General features: G+C 44.8%; 1 protein-coding gene across 4 annotated transcripts in view; it reads right to left on the bottom strand.

Annotated features, from left to right (window-relative positions):
• GRIK1 (glutamate ionotropic receptor kainate type subunit 1) overlaps positions 1-16,002 on the bottom strand; it is a 121,994-nt gene extending 105,992 nt beyond the window's left edge. For 2 of the 4 annotated variants that reach the window (XM_027660018.1, XM_027660019.1), the window contains exon 1: positions 15,800-16,000. In XM_027660018.1, coding sequence (XP_027515819.1) covers positions 15,800-15,932 — 133 coding nt within the window. In that variant the 5' untranslated portion in view covers positions 15,933-16,000. Of the gene's footprint in view, positions 1-15,799 lie in introns of all 4 variants that reach the window. The other 2 variants (XR_003530382.1, XM_027660017.1) reach the window with 2 other exon arrangements.
• Between the last annotated feature and the right edge of the window lie 881 nt (positions 16,003-16,883).

Below are 16,883 nucleotides of genomic sequence, written 5' to 3'. Positions count from 1 at the left end.
TAATTTAACCTCTGTGTCTCCCAGTGGCGTTCTGATACCAGGTTTGTGATCTGTGGCCAGCAATCTCTAACTGCTCACTGGACTAAGCACAAAACGTGTCTGGCAATTCCACCATTTGGTGGATAAATATTTGTGGCTCGGCAAAAATAACACAGCAGATTCCATCTCAGAGGGGAAGCCCATTTGCTGTGATTTATACACTTACTGCAGTGGATAAACACTAATGCCATCATGATTGCCCGTTGTAAAAATCCTGTCATCTGCAGCAACCTGTTTTTTCCATGGGGGCCAACTGTTCTATCTGATGATAAGCAATAAAGCTCTGGAAGGTGATTGTAAAAGTAACCGACTGTCAGCAGCAGTCAGAGCTGTTGCTGCTTGGGCACTGCCACTTATTTGAATTTTTAAGACTTACAAAGACAGGAAATTTGCTGTCTTTCTCACAGTTTAGTCTTTTTTTTCCCTCTTATCCTGCCAGGAAACAGCAAACATCTTTGAGTCTTAACACAAAGATATCCCTGAAAAAAAAAGGATAAATCCTTTACTCCCCATTAGCTGCAAATACATTCTGATACCATCTTGGTGGTTTTATAAGCACATCCAGATGATTTGCTAGATGCCTGAGTTCACACTGTGGTGTTCTTTCAAGTTTGGGGCACAACAAAATATGCCAGGATAAAAGAAGTGTATTTGAGAATTTCCTGACAGTTCTTGCAATAGATCCCACACTCTGTAATCTCTTAAGCATGGAAAGCACTTGAGTTTAACTAGAAAACGTGCATAAACACAGTTCCACATACTTAAGATTATCATCAACCTGCCAGTTCCTTCTTATCTGAGATTTTTTTCCATTTTATTTCCTTTTCTTTATCCTCCTGGTGTACCAGTGCTTGAGCCCGTGATGACAGGAGATAGCGGGGGTGCAGTACAGAGCTATTGTAGCACAGCTCCAATCACTGAATCCTGTAAAAGCCATCACCTCCACAAGGCCAGCCTGCAAGTTCCAGGAGCAGCCTCCAGCTCCAGTTTTTAGGGCTGGGGAAAGGAGCACAGATTGAAAAATGGCAGGAATTTGGAGGACTATAACCTGTGTTAATATGGCAGCAAAATACTGCAGCCAAACAGCACCGTCCTACTCTGAGGGCTGTTCCCATATGTGTCCATACACATCAGCTGTGTCACCATATGCAGGTGTCACTGCACAGACACATCATCTGTTTACTGAGTGTCTCCAGGTCCTCATGGAGCAGCCTGAGTCTCTGACAAAATGGCACTCACATCCCAGCCCCTCTTCGACCACTTTAGGGAGCAGAGGACATCATGTCCCTCAACTGCTCTCTGCTGTCTCTGCAAGGGATTTTCCCCTTCCTTCTAATTCAAACGTAGTTGTTTATGATGAATATTCTCTGTTGCAAAGGGTTTTTACAGTGAGATGAAAAATCCTCTCTTTGATTTCCTGCTTATCATCCCCAACATAACAGAGCAGTGCAAATTCTGTGCTGCGTGAAGGATGGGGATCACACTTTTGGAATAACAAACATCAGTGCACTTCTGAGCTTCTCAGGAGCCTTGATTTCCTGAAACATGTTTCCCTGGAATGAAGAGAGAGCTGAGCTACACTGATGGGTCTGATATTCCAGAAATTGCTATCACAGCTTTTCCCTTTGATGTCTGTCTGCGTCCTGATTGCACCAATCCCAGGTTGGAGGGGAAGAAAAGATGTTGTTGGCAAAATGCTGCATGGCTGGAATGAAAGTGGCACCACATCTTAACCCACTCTTGCCCCACCAGGAACACAAATCTCCCCAGGCAAGAGCAACATCACTTTGGTTCTGACTATACACCTTCATAGAGGGTAGCATGGGGGAAACCTGTATTTTGGCTATTCTGGGTATAATCTAATTTGTGGGTAACATCAACCCAAACACTATAAATCCCCTTTCCAGGCAGATTTTCTAGGGAAACAAGGTTTGCAAAATGCTGCATGGTGTCTGATCCTCTCAGTCCTGTTAGCACCGATAATTTAGCCACTGGCCACCTTTAGCCAGGTTTGACAAAGGGTAGAGGTCTCAAAGTCATACAACTCCTAAAAAAAATTCTGAAAACCAGTTTGAGGAATGTAGTAAATGCCCTCACCAAAGGAAAACCTGGAGTTACCTGCAGGTTTGGTCTGCTGGCTTTGTGTCTCTTAGAAACAACACCAATGTCTCCTGCCACTTGTCATTTGGGACCAGGCAGGAGGACTTAGAAGAAGGAGAAGCACAAGTGCTGCTGCAGAGAAAAGGGTAAGAAGGAACAAGAAAGTCAGCTGAGGTTTCACTAACTGTAGGATGGGGAGAAGCAGAAGACAAGTCTAAGCTTCATTAGTTCCATAAATAGTTTTTTTCTTGGACCTTTCTTTCTTTCCTTCCTTCTTATTTGCCATATATACCTCAGTGTGTCTCAGAATTAAGGCAGCATCATTAGCCAGCAAAAGGGATCCAGCACTAACATTCCATTTTTTAGGGTGTAGATTCTGATCTTTGGATGCCATGAATTCCTGTGGCTCTTTGGAGGTCAGGGGTCTCTTCAGATTTACATCAGACCTCACCCAAAGTATCCATGTGCATTTAGAGCTCAATAATGTGGGAGGATAATTAAAATTAATAAATTATAATTAAATTGTAGAGCTGTTTTCTAGGTTCAGAGCTGTCTTTTTTTGATAACACACTCCTGAGTATGTCATGAGGAACAGCAGAAGATAAGTCCATCCTAAAATAGAGTGCACCATTCCTACCAGTGATGGGAGTGATTGAGTGGCCTCAGAATATTCAGAGGGAGTAACAAGCCATGGGCACCCAGAGATCCTTGTATGAAGCACTCACCTATAGATTATACATACTATAGCATTTATATTTGTATTTAAATGAATACAAAGGAGATTTTTGACATCTTAGCACACCATTCTGGAGGTTTTTATCTCACTTTGGCTCCCACCAAGCACAACTGTGCCAGGCTGGCTGCAGTTCTCCAGCTGAGAACAGGTTTCAGGAATGGTGGGAGCTGCCCACTGGTCCCCTTCATACAGGGAGGTCACTGCTGGTGGCCCTGTGGACACCCCCTGGCTCACCTGTTTGGATTCCTTTTCTCTTGCTCCCATTTTTATAAGCAGTTTTGCCAGATTATGTTTAAATATGACCCTTTTAATCAGGTTACTCAGTGTAATACAAGCAAGATTATGATGAGATGGATGCTGTTATTGCATTACCTATTTTTATCTCCATTGATTCTCCTGGATCTTTCATGAATCACCCTATTGAAAATGTGACAGGTTTATGTCAGTCACAACAGGACTGTAACAATATTAGCTCCACCATGAATTCAGCATGACACCAAAATTGTGTCATACTTGACCTTATTTGATGTATTCGTGTCCAGAATCAGAAGCTCGGTGCTAAGCTGCACAAAGCAAGGGAAGATTCTTTTCTAACAAGACATTCTTCTATATAAATAGTGGTTTGTGCTTTTATTGTTTGCTGCCCAAGCTCCAGCCATGTGATTATATGTAAATAATAATGCTATTTCTAGAAACTGTGGCTACAAGACATTCCAACTCTCCTATTCCAGCACCATCAGTAGCTGGAATAACTTATGCCCAATAGCATCAGTTCTTACTACAAACTAGTGAATTCTGGCATTCTTTCCATGCCTCTGCCTTGCTGAGAACAAGCAGGGCAGAGAACGAAACCTTTCCAAAGTGAGAGATCTTGGCAAAATCAGCAACTGGAGAAAAAGGAAATAGGAGGAGGCCTTCTCCCTCTGATTTCCTCAGACTAAGGGAATAAAGAATCTTCATGTGCAGTTTGGATGAGCTGCAGTAAATTGCCCAACTGTTCTCTTCTGTGAGAATAACACACTTACCAGAATCTCATCACTATAAACTGCTGCAGCTCCATTGACTCTGGAAGAGACAGAGCTAAAGTAGCCTTTGGGTCATTTGTTCTTTTTTTTCTGAGAAAAAGTGGTCTGCCCCTTAAAACAAAGGGCAGGGAGCCAGAAGAGATGATTTTGTACCCAATTTTCTCATAGATTTTCTGTAAGAACCCACAGATAAGAACAAGGGCTTGGTTTTCAAAGAAATTTTGCAGTTAATCTATTGAGCTTAAAGCTCATGTCAATGAAATTTCCTGGAGAAGAGGGATGGTAATTCATTGGGCTTTACATGTGGCCAATGAAGTTTATAACAAAGGACCAAGTTTTGAATCTTTGAAAGTCTGTGCCCACTTCCTGCAGCTCTGCCAAAAGTAGGAAGTGATTTTAAATATGATGCATGAGCTTCTCAGCACTACTTCGCTTAGTAGGAATCAAGCCTCTTTCTAAGAACTGCAATAAAATGTGCTCTCTTGGTGCTGCAAACAGATGAGTACAAACATAAAAGTCTGGAATTCCAGCATTAATTAAAGCTCCCCAGCAAAGTTTGCTCTGCATCTCCTAAATTACCTGATTTAAATTATTTAAAAATCACAGTCCTTACTGTGCAGATGCACAGTCAGCTGGCTTCACTGAGCAGCTCAGGCTCAACAGCAGCAGTTAAAAGCCATCACACAGCTTCATCTATTCTTATTAGAAGTCGTTAAAATTATCAATTCCAATGTAAATGTCATGGAAATAATATTTTTCAACTTTTCCACATCCTGTCACATTCATATACTCTCTCACTCCCTCTCCTCAACAGAACACAGGGAGAAAACTTGGATTAAAAAGCCGAGGGATGAAAGCTGAGCTAGGGAGATCACAATCACTGTCATGGGCAAAACAGACTCCACTTGGGGAAAACAAATTTAATTTTTTTCTAATGAAAATGCACTGGGATAGTAAAGGCAAATTAAAACATCATCTTTCCCCCTTAAGCCAGACTCAGCTTCACACTTTCATTCCCAACTCCTCTACCTCCTCCCTCCCGAGCAGTACAGAGGGGATGGGGAATGGAACTGCAGTCACAGAATCACAGAATGTGCCGAGTTGGAAGGGACCCATCAGGATCATCAAGTCCAACTCCTGGCCCTGCACAGGACACCCCAAGAATCACCCCATGTGTCCCTATCTTTAAGATCCATTCCAACCCAGGTCGTTCCATGATTCCGTGATTCCCACAGGACAGAGGGAAAGCGCTGAGGATATGTACAGTTGCCCAGGAATAAGATTGCCCTGTTTATTGACAGGGCATGGTAACAATTTAGTGCTCATAGAAATACTCAGGAACAAACATTTATACAACAGCTCCCTGAAATTACCTTTGTGGAAAGTAAGAAAGGTGGGATTTCATCACCGTTTCGCTTAAGGGCTTGTAGAAATAAATTAGCACACAAGTCATCCTAAAACAGAAGCTGTCATATCAATCATTTAGGATTTAAATGAAGAACAATTCTTTTTTCTCTCATCAGCTTGCTGTGCAAAGTGTTTTAATAAAACTGGATCCACTTGGTACTATGTTGCTTTAAAGGAGGCACCCACTCAGCTTTCTCCCAGGGGCCTGTGTTAGACACAGGAAGAAACAGAGAGGAGATCTCCCCACACTGGGAGAGCTGAGAGATGAGGGCTGGAAGCCAGGAATTCAGCCTGACAGAGGCATGCATCTGAGTAAAACAGCAGGGTGTAAATATTTCACTTGTTTATTTAAAATACATCTGTATATCACACATACATCGGGCATCTACAGGACAAGGCCTGTACAGATGAGAAGATAAATTTTTCCAGCTAGTTTTCCTTCATGACAGGTCTGATTTCAAGATGATAGCAGAAGGATTACAGTTTCCCCAACCACTTGCTGTTCAGGGCACATCCCACACTCAGTCCATCTGCAGATGCTCTTTAATGTCAGTACATGGATCAGTGACAGGACACGGTCCCCAGGGCACAGCCTGGCACCCTCAGAGAAAAGAGAAAGGCTTGGGCAGCAAAGCGTGCAGGGAGCCACACTGATGCACCACAGGTTCTTCATTTCAAAGAGAAAAATCCCCATTCTTCAGAAAACAGTGTTCAAAAATTTAATCTTCATTCAGTTCAATGGAGCAGCTCTATAATTTACAGCACCAGATAAAGCTGGAAGATGTAATGTGAAATATCTGAAGCAGCACTTCCCCTGATTTAAAACGCACCTTGGGCAACAGAGCCTTAACTTCCCTCAACATATGTTTCTAGCAGATAAGTAAACAATTTGAAACTTTTCAAGATAGTTCCAGCAGGGAAAGCATGAGCTCACATTAGACTGCAGCTGCAGTGTCCCACTGATAAGGGTTTGGGGTGGTTCGGTGGAATTGAAAGGAAGCAGTTTTGGAAGAATAAAACCCTTTTTGTGTACGACTTGTTGGATCAGAGATACCAAAAAAGAAAGACATCATTTTTACACTAAAATTCTGTGAGTGGCCTTGGTGGCAGGATGGAATCCAACACCAGAGCATGTGAGCATCTCCATGAGGGAAGGGGGAGAAGAAGCAGAGAGGGCAAGGTTGGGAGGCTTAAAGGTTCCCGTGCAGAGAAGCAAATCCACTCAATCCATCGAGCTGCATTGACACTCAGCTTCCTTATAACTTCCTTATAAACTTCCTGCACAAAAGCTTCCCACCAACAAATGCCTCTGGAAAACACCAGCAGGAGAATGTCTCATCCTTCTGTAGGGCCAGGCCCACAGGGAGAAGAGTCACATCTGCAGGGATGGGTGACAGAGCTCTCCATCCTGAATTGCCCTGGTGATCCTTGCTGGGTCTGCAAGGCATGGGGGGAATGTTCCTGGAACTTCTAGTTGTCTTTTACACAGTGATAGGGAACTACACCAAAAGCTTTTCTTATAAACATCTACAATTAAAAAGCAAAACCCCAGAAGATGGGAAACATCCCACTAATGTTGACTGAGCAACTTCCAAATCCCATTTTTGTTACCTAACTACATAATTACTCCTTGAGGTTTCTACCTCACTTGCTGCACTTCTTTACCATAGTATTTTGCCTTTAATACTTTTAAGTGTGGGCAAATAAATTGGGGTTATAGCATTCTATTAACAAAGCCATTTGTTTGAGCCTGAGCACAGTTCATCACACAAAAGGCATTGGAACAACCATAAGTGAAAACAGCACAGCAGTGACTCGACGTCCTTCTTGTGCCCTGTACAAGATATTTACTCATTCATCTCCCATTCCAACAGACTATCAAAGATCATCTGTCTGAATTTTAAATAATTTGCTATGCTCTTTCTGAATTCTAAGATGAATAAAAGCAATCAAAAGAGAACAAAATAAATATTTTAATCAGAAATCATAATTTTGTCTCCAAATTGTGGGAAAGAATTCCTAAGTGGCTTACTACTAGTTCCCTTAACAGTTCTCAATAGCTTATAGCTATATTATTGGATGTGGACAGCTAACTTGCAATCCACGGGAGATTGCTGAAGTTATTCATCATGCATTTCCACTCCCCAGCCAACCTGGCAGTGACTGACAGCCTCTGGAAAAGTGGAGTACAGCTAAAAAACCTGACCTAACTCTTAAACAGCTTCCTCTGTGATCCTGACATAATCAAACCGAGTTTTACATATGTCACACTGTTGCTGCGGCAACCTGGCCTCCTCTCCCCTGACTGCTGATAGGCAGCCTCTGAGCTTGATATGGACTCAGATGCCTTGGGATTAATCCCTTGGGGCCGCTCCAGAGAATTCGGGATTAATTTGCAGTTCCTCAAATATGAAGGGACTATTTCACGGCAACTACTTCTCACATTCCAGCAGGCCTGACTTTCCCATTCATGATCTTTACAGGAATGGCTGGGCTGGCACAGGGCCCCCAAGATATTCAGGAGAAAGTCATTTGCACCATGGGAAGAAGGCCTAAATTGGCTTTGGTTTCTCCTCTATTTTTAATTGAACATAAGCAGAAAAAAGATCGTTTTTGTCAAAGTATAAGTTGCATTCTTGGGGGTTGTTTTCCCTCCTGTGCATCTAATTTTCAGTTCTCCGTATCTTCATCAGGGATGAGACCAAGACAATGAAAGCCAAGGATTGTAAGCACTGGGGTGTGTCTTTCCTGAAGCCAGAGTTAATTCCTAGCTAGCATGGCTACAGGATTTTATAAGGACACCTGCAGTTTTGAGAAAGACTTCAGTAGTTTTGATGGTACAATCTCACCCCTGCAAAAGGCTTGAATGCTCTGAAACCTCTTTCCAGTTGCTCAGACCCTTTCTTGGAGTGGAAGAGGGAAACACTGCTGGAACAAACATGATGCAAGAGAATGAGTCAGGGCAATTCTGTATTTTCCAGTGAGTTAAAGACTAGTAAAATACTTAACTACCTTCCCAAGTTACATAACACTCTTCTGCAAAGGGCTTAAGGTACAAAATGCTTCTCTGTTTAAAATATTTGTAATTATAGAGGGCATGTGGGCCATAGTGGAGAGGCTTGTGGGAGTTCCAAAACGGGGGGGAAAAACTGGAAATTCTCCTGTACTCTAAAGGTGTCCATCCCTTGCCAAGAGTTACCACACCTGACCTTCAGCAGAACTCCCTTTGCTGAGCAGATGCAAAGCCAGAGGCTGGGCAGGACATGTCAACAAGTGCTGAAAAGATGCTCAGAAGAAACCTGATCAGGAAAAAGGTACTTCCATGGATGTTGGTGACCTCTCAGAGGCTTCTGGCTGAGGTCAGATACAGCACCTAATATTGAGCCACTACCCAAATCAGGAGAGGAAGGTATGGGCTCTCCTTCTTCAGAGAATCCCCCAGTGCTGGGGGAAACCTTTAGCACTGTCTGCTTGCACTGCACATCCAGGGCTGGGCTCCAAGCATGGGCAAACCAAATGGTTCAGGCCATAAAACCCCTCCCTATAAACTGATTAGTTAAACAGATTTAGCACTGATTTCTGCAGGGTCAGTGCAAACCTTCGCCTAACACACAAACCATAAAGAAATGTCCCAGCTGGGATGCAGTGGGCAGAGATCTGTGGTGATGGCACTCAGAGATCTGGAGTCACGCCCAGCTTTGCCATAAATTTGCCAGCAAAACCCTGAAGTTATCTGGCCTTGACTGCCCCAGTCACAACATACACCCAATTGTGTGTGTCTGGTGAAGTACCCTGAGCTCTGCTTTAGAACATCTCAGTGCTGGTGTTATTCATTACAGTTCTTGTTGAAATACGACATGAGACAAAGCAGGAAGGAAATTAGTTCAATACAACCTTCCATCACATGGTAATACCCCAAAAGCACCAATTTCCATAATTATATTTCTAATTATACGATTCAAGAGTATGAGTCTATATAAAAGTATATACAGCTTTGTCCTCAGAGCTGTCTTGCAGAATCATGCTAAACCTGATTCATATTGTCAATTTTTTCCTTTCTTATAGCTACTTAACGTTGTTCTTTTAAAATAGCTTCTTTCCCCTCCAAACCCTTTGATCCACAGCATACACCAATGTCTCTTCCTGTTTATTCTGCCCAAAACATTTAGAACTGAAAACCCCGCATTGCTCACAGTGTCCTGAGTGGCTCTGACTATATTTTAGCATGTTTGATCTTTTAAAAGAAAAAGTGTTGGGGTTTTGTTGTTTTTTTTTCTCTGAAGGAGAACATGCAAAAACACAGTGATTTTTAAGGTCTCAGTGATGTACCTGTCAATTCAGGGGGGGCTCTGTCCTTCTCCACCTGAGATTCAAAGCAAAGCCTCAGCACCCGTGTGACACTCCCAGTGTCCCTTGGCCATGACAGCCATGGGATGTCTCACTGCTCCTACATGTGTAGGGACTGCAGTGATTTTTGCACATTTCCTCACCCCAAACAAGCCCTGCTGTGTATTTCTGGAGGTGTTTCTGCACACTGACTGTCACTTCCACCTCCTCAGCACTGCAGCAGGACCCCTGTGCTGCTCAGCAATATGGAAGGATTCAATAGGAATCAATGTGCTGTAAACAGAATTTTCCTTGAAATAGCCCCAGTTTGCATGTGCAGATCCAATGGCACAGCGTGGGAACAATTTCAGTGCTAAAGGAATTTATAACTCTCCTCTTTTAAACTTGTGCTGGTGCAGCCTGAAAGCTCAAGGGAAAAAAAAAGCAAACAACTAGGAGGTGTGATTGTAAAAAGCCTGATGGACCCAAGAAAAGAAGCTCAAAACCGAGCTTTTGACACAGTTCTAACTCTTTGTTTGTACTGCTGGGTCATAGAAATGATTCACACTTACCAGTGTTTGTGCCACCCTAGTTTAGTGTCTTGTACAGGTGAAGCTGTAAAGATAATTTAAGGAACCTTCTGGACTGTCAGAGGAATTCAAAAATTCAAAAGAAAAAAAAAAAGGAAAAAAGGTGATAGTTTAGCAGTCCTATCAGATCCTCACTCCCCCAGCTGAAATGAAAACAATGCCTATTTGGAATAATGAAACAGTTTTAATTTTGAATTTGGATTTTGCTCAGAGAAAGAAAGCAAATTCATAATTTGAAAGCTAATCATTTTCTAGATAATACCCTATAACCTTCAGCAGAAAGGGAGAGGGGAGGGTAATAACATTCCCACTGCAAAGCTTTCCCAAAATCATAAACTCATTACTGCAAACTAAAATCTAAAGTCAACCAAAAACTAGGACATACTGGGCTTGCAGGTTACAGATCCAAAGCTGTGGAGTAAAACTAATCAGTTCTTGGATAGGATTTTTTTTTCCCTGCAGTACAATCTATAGTCTAGTTGGTCAAATCAAGCCTTTCTGAGAAAAGAAGATTAGAGGCAGTTGTTCAAAGTATTGGAGGGGGAGCAGGATTTAAGCTTTATTACCAACCAGGATATACAAAGCAGACTGTAATGAAAAAACAGCATTGGGATTGTATTTGCAGTCTGAATGGAAAATGTTGAGCAAAGGCAGGGCCATATGGAGGAGCTTATAGTTCCAGCAAGAACCGATGCCGAGGCAAATGCCCTCTGAACAAGGGAAATTAGGGGTTATGGGCAAGTTATGGGAATTCAAAATAAAATTATTGCACCTGAACACTACAAACAGGCTGTTAAGCAAGAATTTCAGAGAAACTGCCTTTTATTTTTATTTTATTTATAAGGAACGTTCCTCCTGCAACTGTGCGTGAATTGGAAAAGTGCTCGGCTAAGTAACAACCGCTTCGCATAAACAAAATATTCGATGAAAAGCTCTTATCCTTTGGCAAAACCTCAGCAATTGCACTGTTTTGAAGATTTTATCGTGCATTTTGTGAAGATCTTAGCTGTCTGAACTGCTGCACATGTGTTATATAAATGCACTTGAAGCCCTGGAGAACCACAGCAGGGTGCCCTATTTACTGGCCCATCTGGAGCTCCACCAATGTGTTCAGCACAGGGGCACTTTAGGATACACTTTACATGAGTTAAGAGAAAATAATAAAATACCCCAGCACAGGTATCAGTGCCCTGGGTTGCTTCCATTTCATTTTCCTACAACCCACTTGGCTTTTCACTGACATGTGAAACTCTCCATGGTGAACCATGGACCTCCCGTGCCGTGAAATGCAGGACTACCATGTCTCTGTCAGGTATTATTCACCTTTTTATCTCCCTCAGCATTGCTTCTACCATCCTAACTCTGGTCCAAGCTAGACAAATCCAACCTTGCTTCTTTAGTTTTCACTTTCTGCTCTCAGGAACTTTTCTTTTTTGTTCTCCGCTGGCTTTTACAAACAAGTGATCCAGGACAGAAGCAACTCAAGCTCATAAAACAAGAGCTAAAGACACATAGGACCTGATTTGGCCAGCATTCCTTCAGGAATATTTGCAGGAAAATAGTTTTCTCTTCAGTGCAGAATGAGGAAATTTAGGTAAATTTTATCACAGTGAACTGATAAACCACTGAGTATTCAGGATCCAGTGAACAAAGTGTATTTAGTGTCTCATTGTCTGGTGATAAAAATGCAGTCCAACTTCCTATAATATCATAAAATAGACTAACTGGCAGACATCTAGTAAGAAAAACTTATGAAAGCTAACAATTTTCATGATGTTCAAGTATGATAGAGACTTTCCAGGAAGGGTTTTTGCCATGTCACACTGACGAAGCTCAGATGTGTATTAATATCATTCCCTTCACAAACAAAATCTCAAAAAGAGTTGGCAAAAAGTAGCAAATTTGCAGCAAAAATAATGAGGTTTCTCTCTTTATCATCCTCATGAGGTGGAAACAGTGATATCACACAGGAAAAGAACTCACATCTTCAGCCCTGCTTGGGGAAGTACAGGTATAGATCTTAAAATCTATATTGACATTTTCAACTTATTAGAAAACTGTATTTTGTGGGTTAGGTTGACTTATGTGTGCTTGGTTTAAACCTAATATTTCTCAATTGGAGAGGAATATTATGGGGTTAATTCTGCACTGTGGAAAACACAGTTCACTAAATCTCTGGGAATTTTGCTTAAGTAAGGAATAAATCAGTGCAGAGTATGAACCCATATTTAAATATTCCATTTAACTACAGGAACACACAAATTACTGAAAATTACTTCTGGTACAAACTGAAGGGTTTCTATTTCATCACCTACAGCAACTCCTACAAAGTCTACTCATTTGTTCATCTCCAGGAGTTGTTAATTTTAGAGATAATTGCAAGATTCACCCAAGTAACTTCCCGCAGGTATTTGTTGAAAACTGCCACGTTCTCTTTTTAATTAACTCCAGAGCCTTGTTAATAACTTGCTATTGGTTAGTTCTAATCCAGAATGTAGCTCCAATGAGCTACATGTATAAATTTTCACATAATATTCCTGAATTATATTCTTACAACCTGTTCAGAAACTGTAATGGCCTTAAGGACATCCAGTAAGAAATGAGAAAGCTCTGGATCTGAATTATTCTGTTGTTGTTGAGATTTCTTTGGAAGTTGCTTCTGCAACTTAGCACCTGCTTGAGTTAAATTTTATTCTTCCTTGTATTTCATATATTTTATACAAGTAGGATAGATAAGAAGGTCAGGTTACTCAGTGCAAAAACTAGGGACTCCTTGGTATTAAATCAAAAATATTAGGGTCATGAACTTTAAATATACCTTTATATAACATAGTCTAGTGGGTAATGTGTTGATAAAGATGATGTTTCCTTGGACAGCTCCATAGGTTCATGTATCAAGGGAAAAGCTTTTTCACATGGTTGGGAAAGAAATACTCAGTAAGATATTAACATTTTATTTTATTACCTGAAACCGAAAACTGTATCTTATCTCCAAATCAACTACTTTTATCCTAACGAGTCAGTTTTACTGATCACATTGTCATCCTTCATTTTCTTGTTTAGAGAGCTAGAATAGGAGTCATTAGCTACATGCTGAAAAATAGCTAAATTCATACTGCTTACATGCCCTTTCTCAGCTAATTAAATACCAACATGAGAATCCATTCATTTGTATTATACACCAGAAAAAAATAATAATAATTAAAGAAAATCTGAAAGCTCCCTAACAGTGGAAAATGCAATTAAACTCTCAGTGTATTAATTGGGGTGCAAACTGCTGCACCATTGTATAGCAGTGCTTTCCCTTTCTTAATTAACTAAAACACGGAGAAGAAAATCTGATGGCTTAATAGCAATTTCTTCACTGTCAGAAATGCTTTGGGATGATTTTATTATGTTATCACAAAGAGTGTTGGAGGAGTTATTGCCATTACTTCTCTTTGTCACCTCCCAGAGTGACAGAGTCGGTGGAGGAACTCGCTGCTGTTAACGGATGTGAAGGATTAATATTTTATAACATCATTACTTTATAGGCAGGATAACTATAGCAATAAGAATACATTTAATATTTTATGCATTCACAGCCACGTAACACACATGGAGCATTTATTCTGCTGCACATCTTCCCGGATGGGTGTTTGGTTGCTGTGATTGAAAGCTGAGCAGTTTGTCACACTTATGATTCTTTATATCGTGGTGGAAAAAACAGAGGGGACTCAGCATTAGCGTCCCATCACTGTGTACCCTGACAGAGTGAATCCAAACCAGAAATACATTCAGACCTTGCAGCACAGGGTCAGCACAGCACACAGAGCAATTATAGGGAAAAACAACGTGGGCAATTGCCAGGGAGCCTTGCTAAACCCAACAGAAGCAGCACAGAAGTTATGCAGTGGAGAGGGTGCCAGAGCGAGCAGTGCAGACCCCAAAGCTCTGCCTGGGTCACTGCAATGCTGATGCCGAGGTTTTAGTGCATTTAGGCTGCACTCAAGCAACTGTGCTCCCCTTTAAACTCAGGTATGCTCCTTCTTCCTTCAGAGGCTATTCCCTTGAAAAGGAAGTTCAGGCAGTCTGGCAGCAAGGATGCTTGGGATGTATTTCCAAATCATCCCACTGGGTGCTGGCGGCTTAGTTATTTGAACAGGGTTTGTTTCCTTCCCCGAGTTTCCTTGGCCCTGAATTCCCCCGTGTGTGGGATCGCACAGCTCTGTGTTCCGTGTGCTCTGTGCATGTGCACGGACATCTCTCTCGGCCACGCTGCAGCGGCGAGCGGAGAAACAGCAAACTCCACCTGAATCCTCCGGGGAAAAGGGAGCACCTCTGAATATGGACAGTCAGGAGCTTAACATAGATTTTCAGCGTAAGGTGCTGAGTGCCCCCAGCTTTGCTCGCCCTCACCCCGCTGGTGCTGCCTTTGCCCCGCACTTTGAAGGACTGTGCACTGTGCCCCTTAATTTATTTCAGTGTTTTAGTCACCTTTGCTCTCTGAGCACATGAGGAATGATGTTTCCATTCGATGTTTAAAGGAAAGCTGAGTGGGGTTAATGCTTGCCAGGTCAAAAGGCATCAATCTTTAGCTCCGCACAGGAACATGCCTTTGGGAATTGCGGAATGCATCTCCCCGGGCTGCATAAACAGCTTCTTTCCTCTCTTTTTTTCCTTTTCTTGCCTCATGTTCAGTGTTTGTCAAGCAAAAGAGGGATAGACAGAAACAGAAGTGTGGCAGATTCTACCTACATCTTTCCCACAGTCTTTCCTAACCCCGAACTCTTGTGATACTTTGTATTCACTATCGCACTTGACTGACACAAGAAACCCACTGTAGGGAGCGAGGCTTCCTGTGAACCGAGCCCCGTTTCCATGGTGCGGAGTTTTCTACTTAAAAAAAATAAATTCCTGTTTTCCGGAGCTACACCTCCGTGCAGCCCCGGGAGGGCAAACATCCCCATCCTACGAGGTCTCCCTTCCCATGCCACAGCCGTTCGTTCTCCGGTCAGACCCGGGGAAACCCGCGATGTATTTTAAGGTCACTGAACCATTCCTGCGGCAGTGTGTGCCCGGCTTTGGGGACACCTCACAGCGGAGTGCCCCAGCGCTGCCATCCCCGCGCCCAGCCCCGAGCGGCTCCGGGGGTTGCTCCGCCGGGATGCCCGCGCCCAACTTCCCGCACCCCGCCACCGCTCACCGCGGCAAACTTTCGGGAGCTGCGCCCGCGGCGCCCCGCGGATCCCAGGCGGTGGATCTCGGCAGCGGATCCCGACAGCGGAGCCGGGTAGGGAAGCGGAGCATCCCCAAACGCAGAGCAGCGGAGCCGGGCAGAGAAGCGGAGCATCCCCAAGCCCGAAGCAGCGGAGCCCGGCAGGGAAGAGGAGCATCCCTAAGCCCGGAGCAGCGGAGCCCGGCAGGGAAGAGGAGCATCCCCAAGCCCGGAGCAGCGGAGCCGGGCATCCCCAGCCCCGGAGCGGCGGCTCCCCGAGCGGGAGGGACGCGGGTCCCGCTGCCCGGCACAACGCGCTCCCCGCAGGATGGGAAGATCCCCGGAGCCCCCCGTCCCTCCCGCAGCCCCCGGCACTCACCGATCCGCAGCACTTGCTGGGCGCTCCGGGGCAGCCCCGCCGAGGCGCAAAGCAGCACGAAGAGGAGCCCCCCGCCACCGCCGCCGCTCGGGGCCGTGCGGCGGGGCCAGCGCGGGCCGAGGGCGCTCGCCATGCTCAGTTCATGGGGGGCCCGGCGGGCGGACACCCCCGGCGGGGCCCATGGCGCGGGGGCTCCGCGCTCCCGCCGCCGCTGCCGCGCTGCCCTCGCCCCCCGCCGCCGCCGGCAGCGAGGGAGGGGACGGGAACGGGAATGGGGACGGGCGGCTCCTCCCGCGGGGCGGCCCCGGGCGGGGCCGGGCGGGGCCGGGGATCCGCGCACTCGGGGGGCACGGACGGACAGACAGAGAGCGGGGCTGCTGCTCCCCGGCACGGCCCGACCCGGGGGGACACACAGAGGGACAGTGGCAGAGCTCTGGAAAAGCTGCCCGGGGAGGGCGCGGAGTCTCCTTGTCTGGAGGCGTTCCAAGCCCAGTTTCCACCTGGACGCTCTCCTGTGTCACTTGCTCCAGGTGCCCTGGCAGCGAGGTTGGACTGGTTGATCTCCAGAGGTCCCTCTCAACCCTTTTCAGTCACTATTCTGTGATTCTGCGATTCTGCGATTCTGTGATTCTGTGATTCTGTGATTTTGTGATTCTATGACAGGGACAGGGTAGAGACAGACAGAGGGACGGGGACAGGGGCAGGGAGAGGTGCAGAGCTGTCCCTGTCCCACCAGCCGGCTCGCCCCGCGTTGTGCTGTCCGGCCCCCGTGGGTCTCTCCCCTCAGCCCCTCCTCGGACTGGGAGAAGCTTTTTCCACCCCCGTGCCCCTCAGCTCCGCAGCTCCTGCCCTTTTCCCTCCTGGCTGGACGGGGCTCTGGCGGGATGCCATGTGCAGGGCAGCTCCCTCCTGGCCTGGGTGATGGGGCACAGGCTGTGGGACACCCGTGGGGACAAGGTGGAGAGCAGGGTTTCTGCACTGTGTTTGCTACCCTGGATCTCTGCAGCCCAGTGAGGGACAGGAGACATGTCCCCTCAGTGCATGTCCCCAGCAGAGATACAGCAGGGCTGCTCACCTGGACTCA

The sequence above is a fragment of the Corapipo altera genome, unplaced genomic scaffold (assembly GCF_003945725.1).
Source record: "Corapipo altera isolate COAL_440 unplaced genomic scaffold, ASM394572v1 74, whole genome shotgun sequence".
In the NCBI taxonomy this organism is placed as follows: Eukaryota; Metazoa; Chordata; class Aves; order Passeriformes; family Pipridae; genus Corapipo; species Corapipo altera.
The sequence above is the reverse complement of the archived record's forward strand: the minus strand, read 5'-3'. Positions and strand labels throughout refer to the sequence as shown.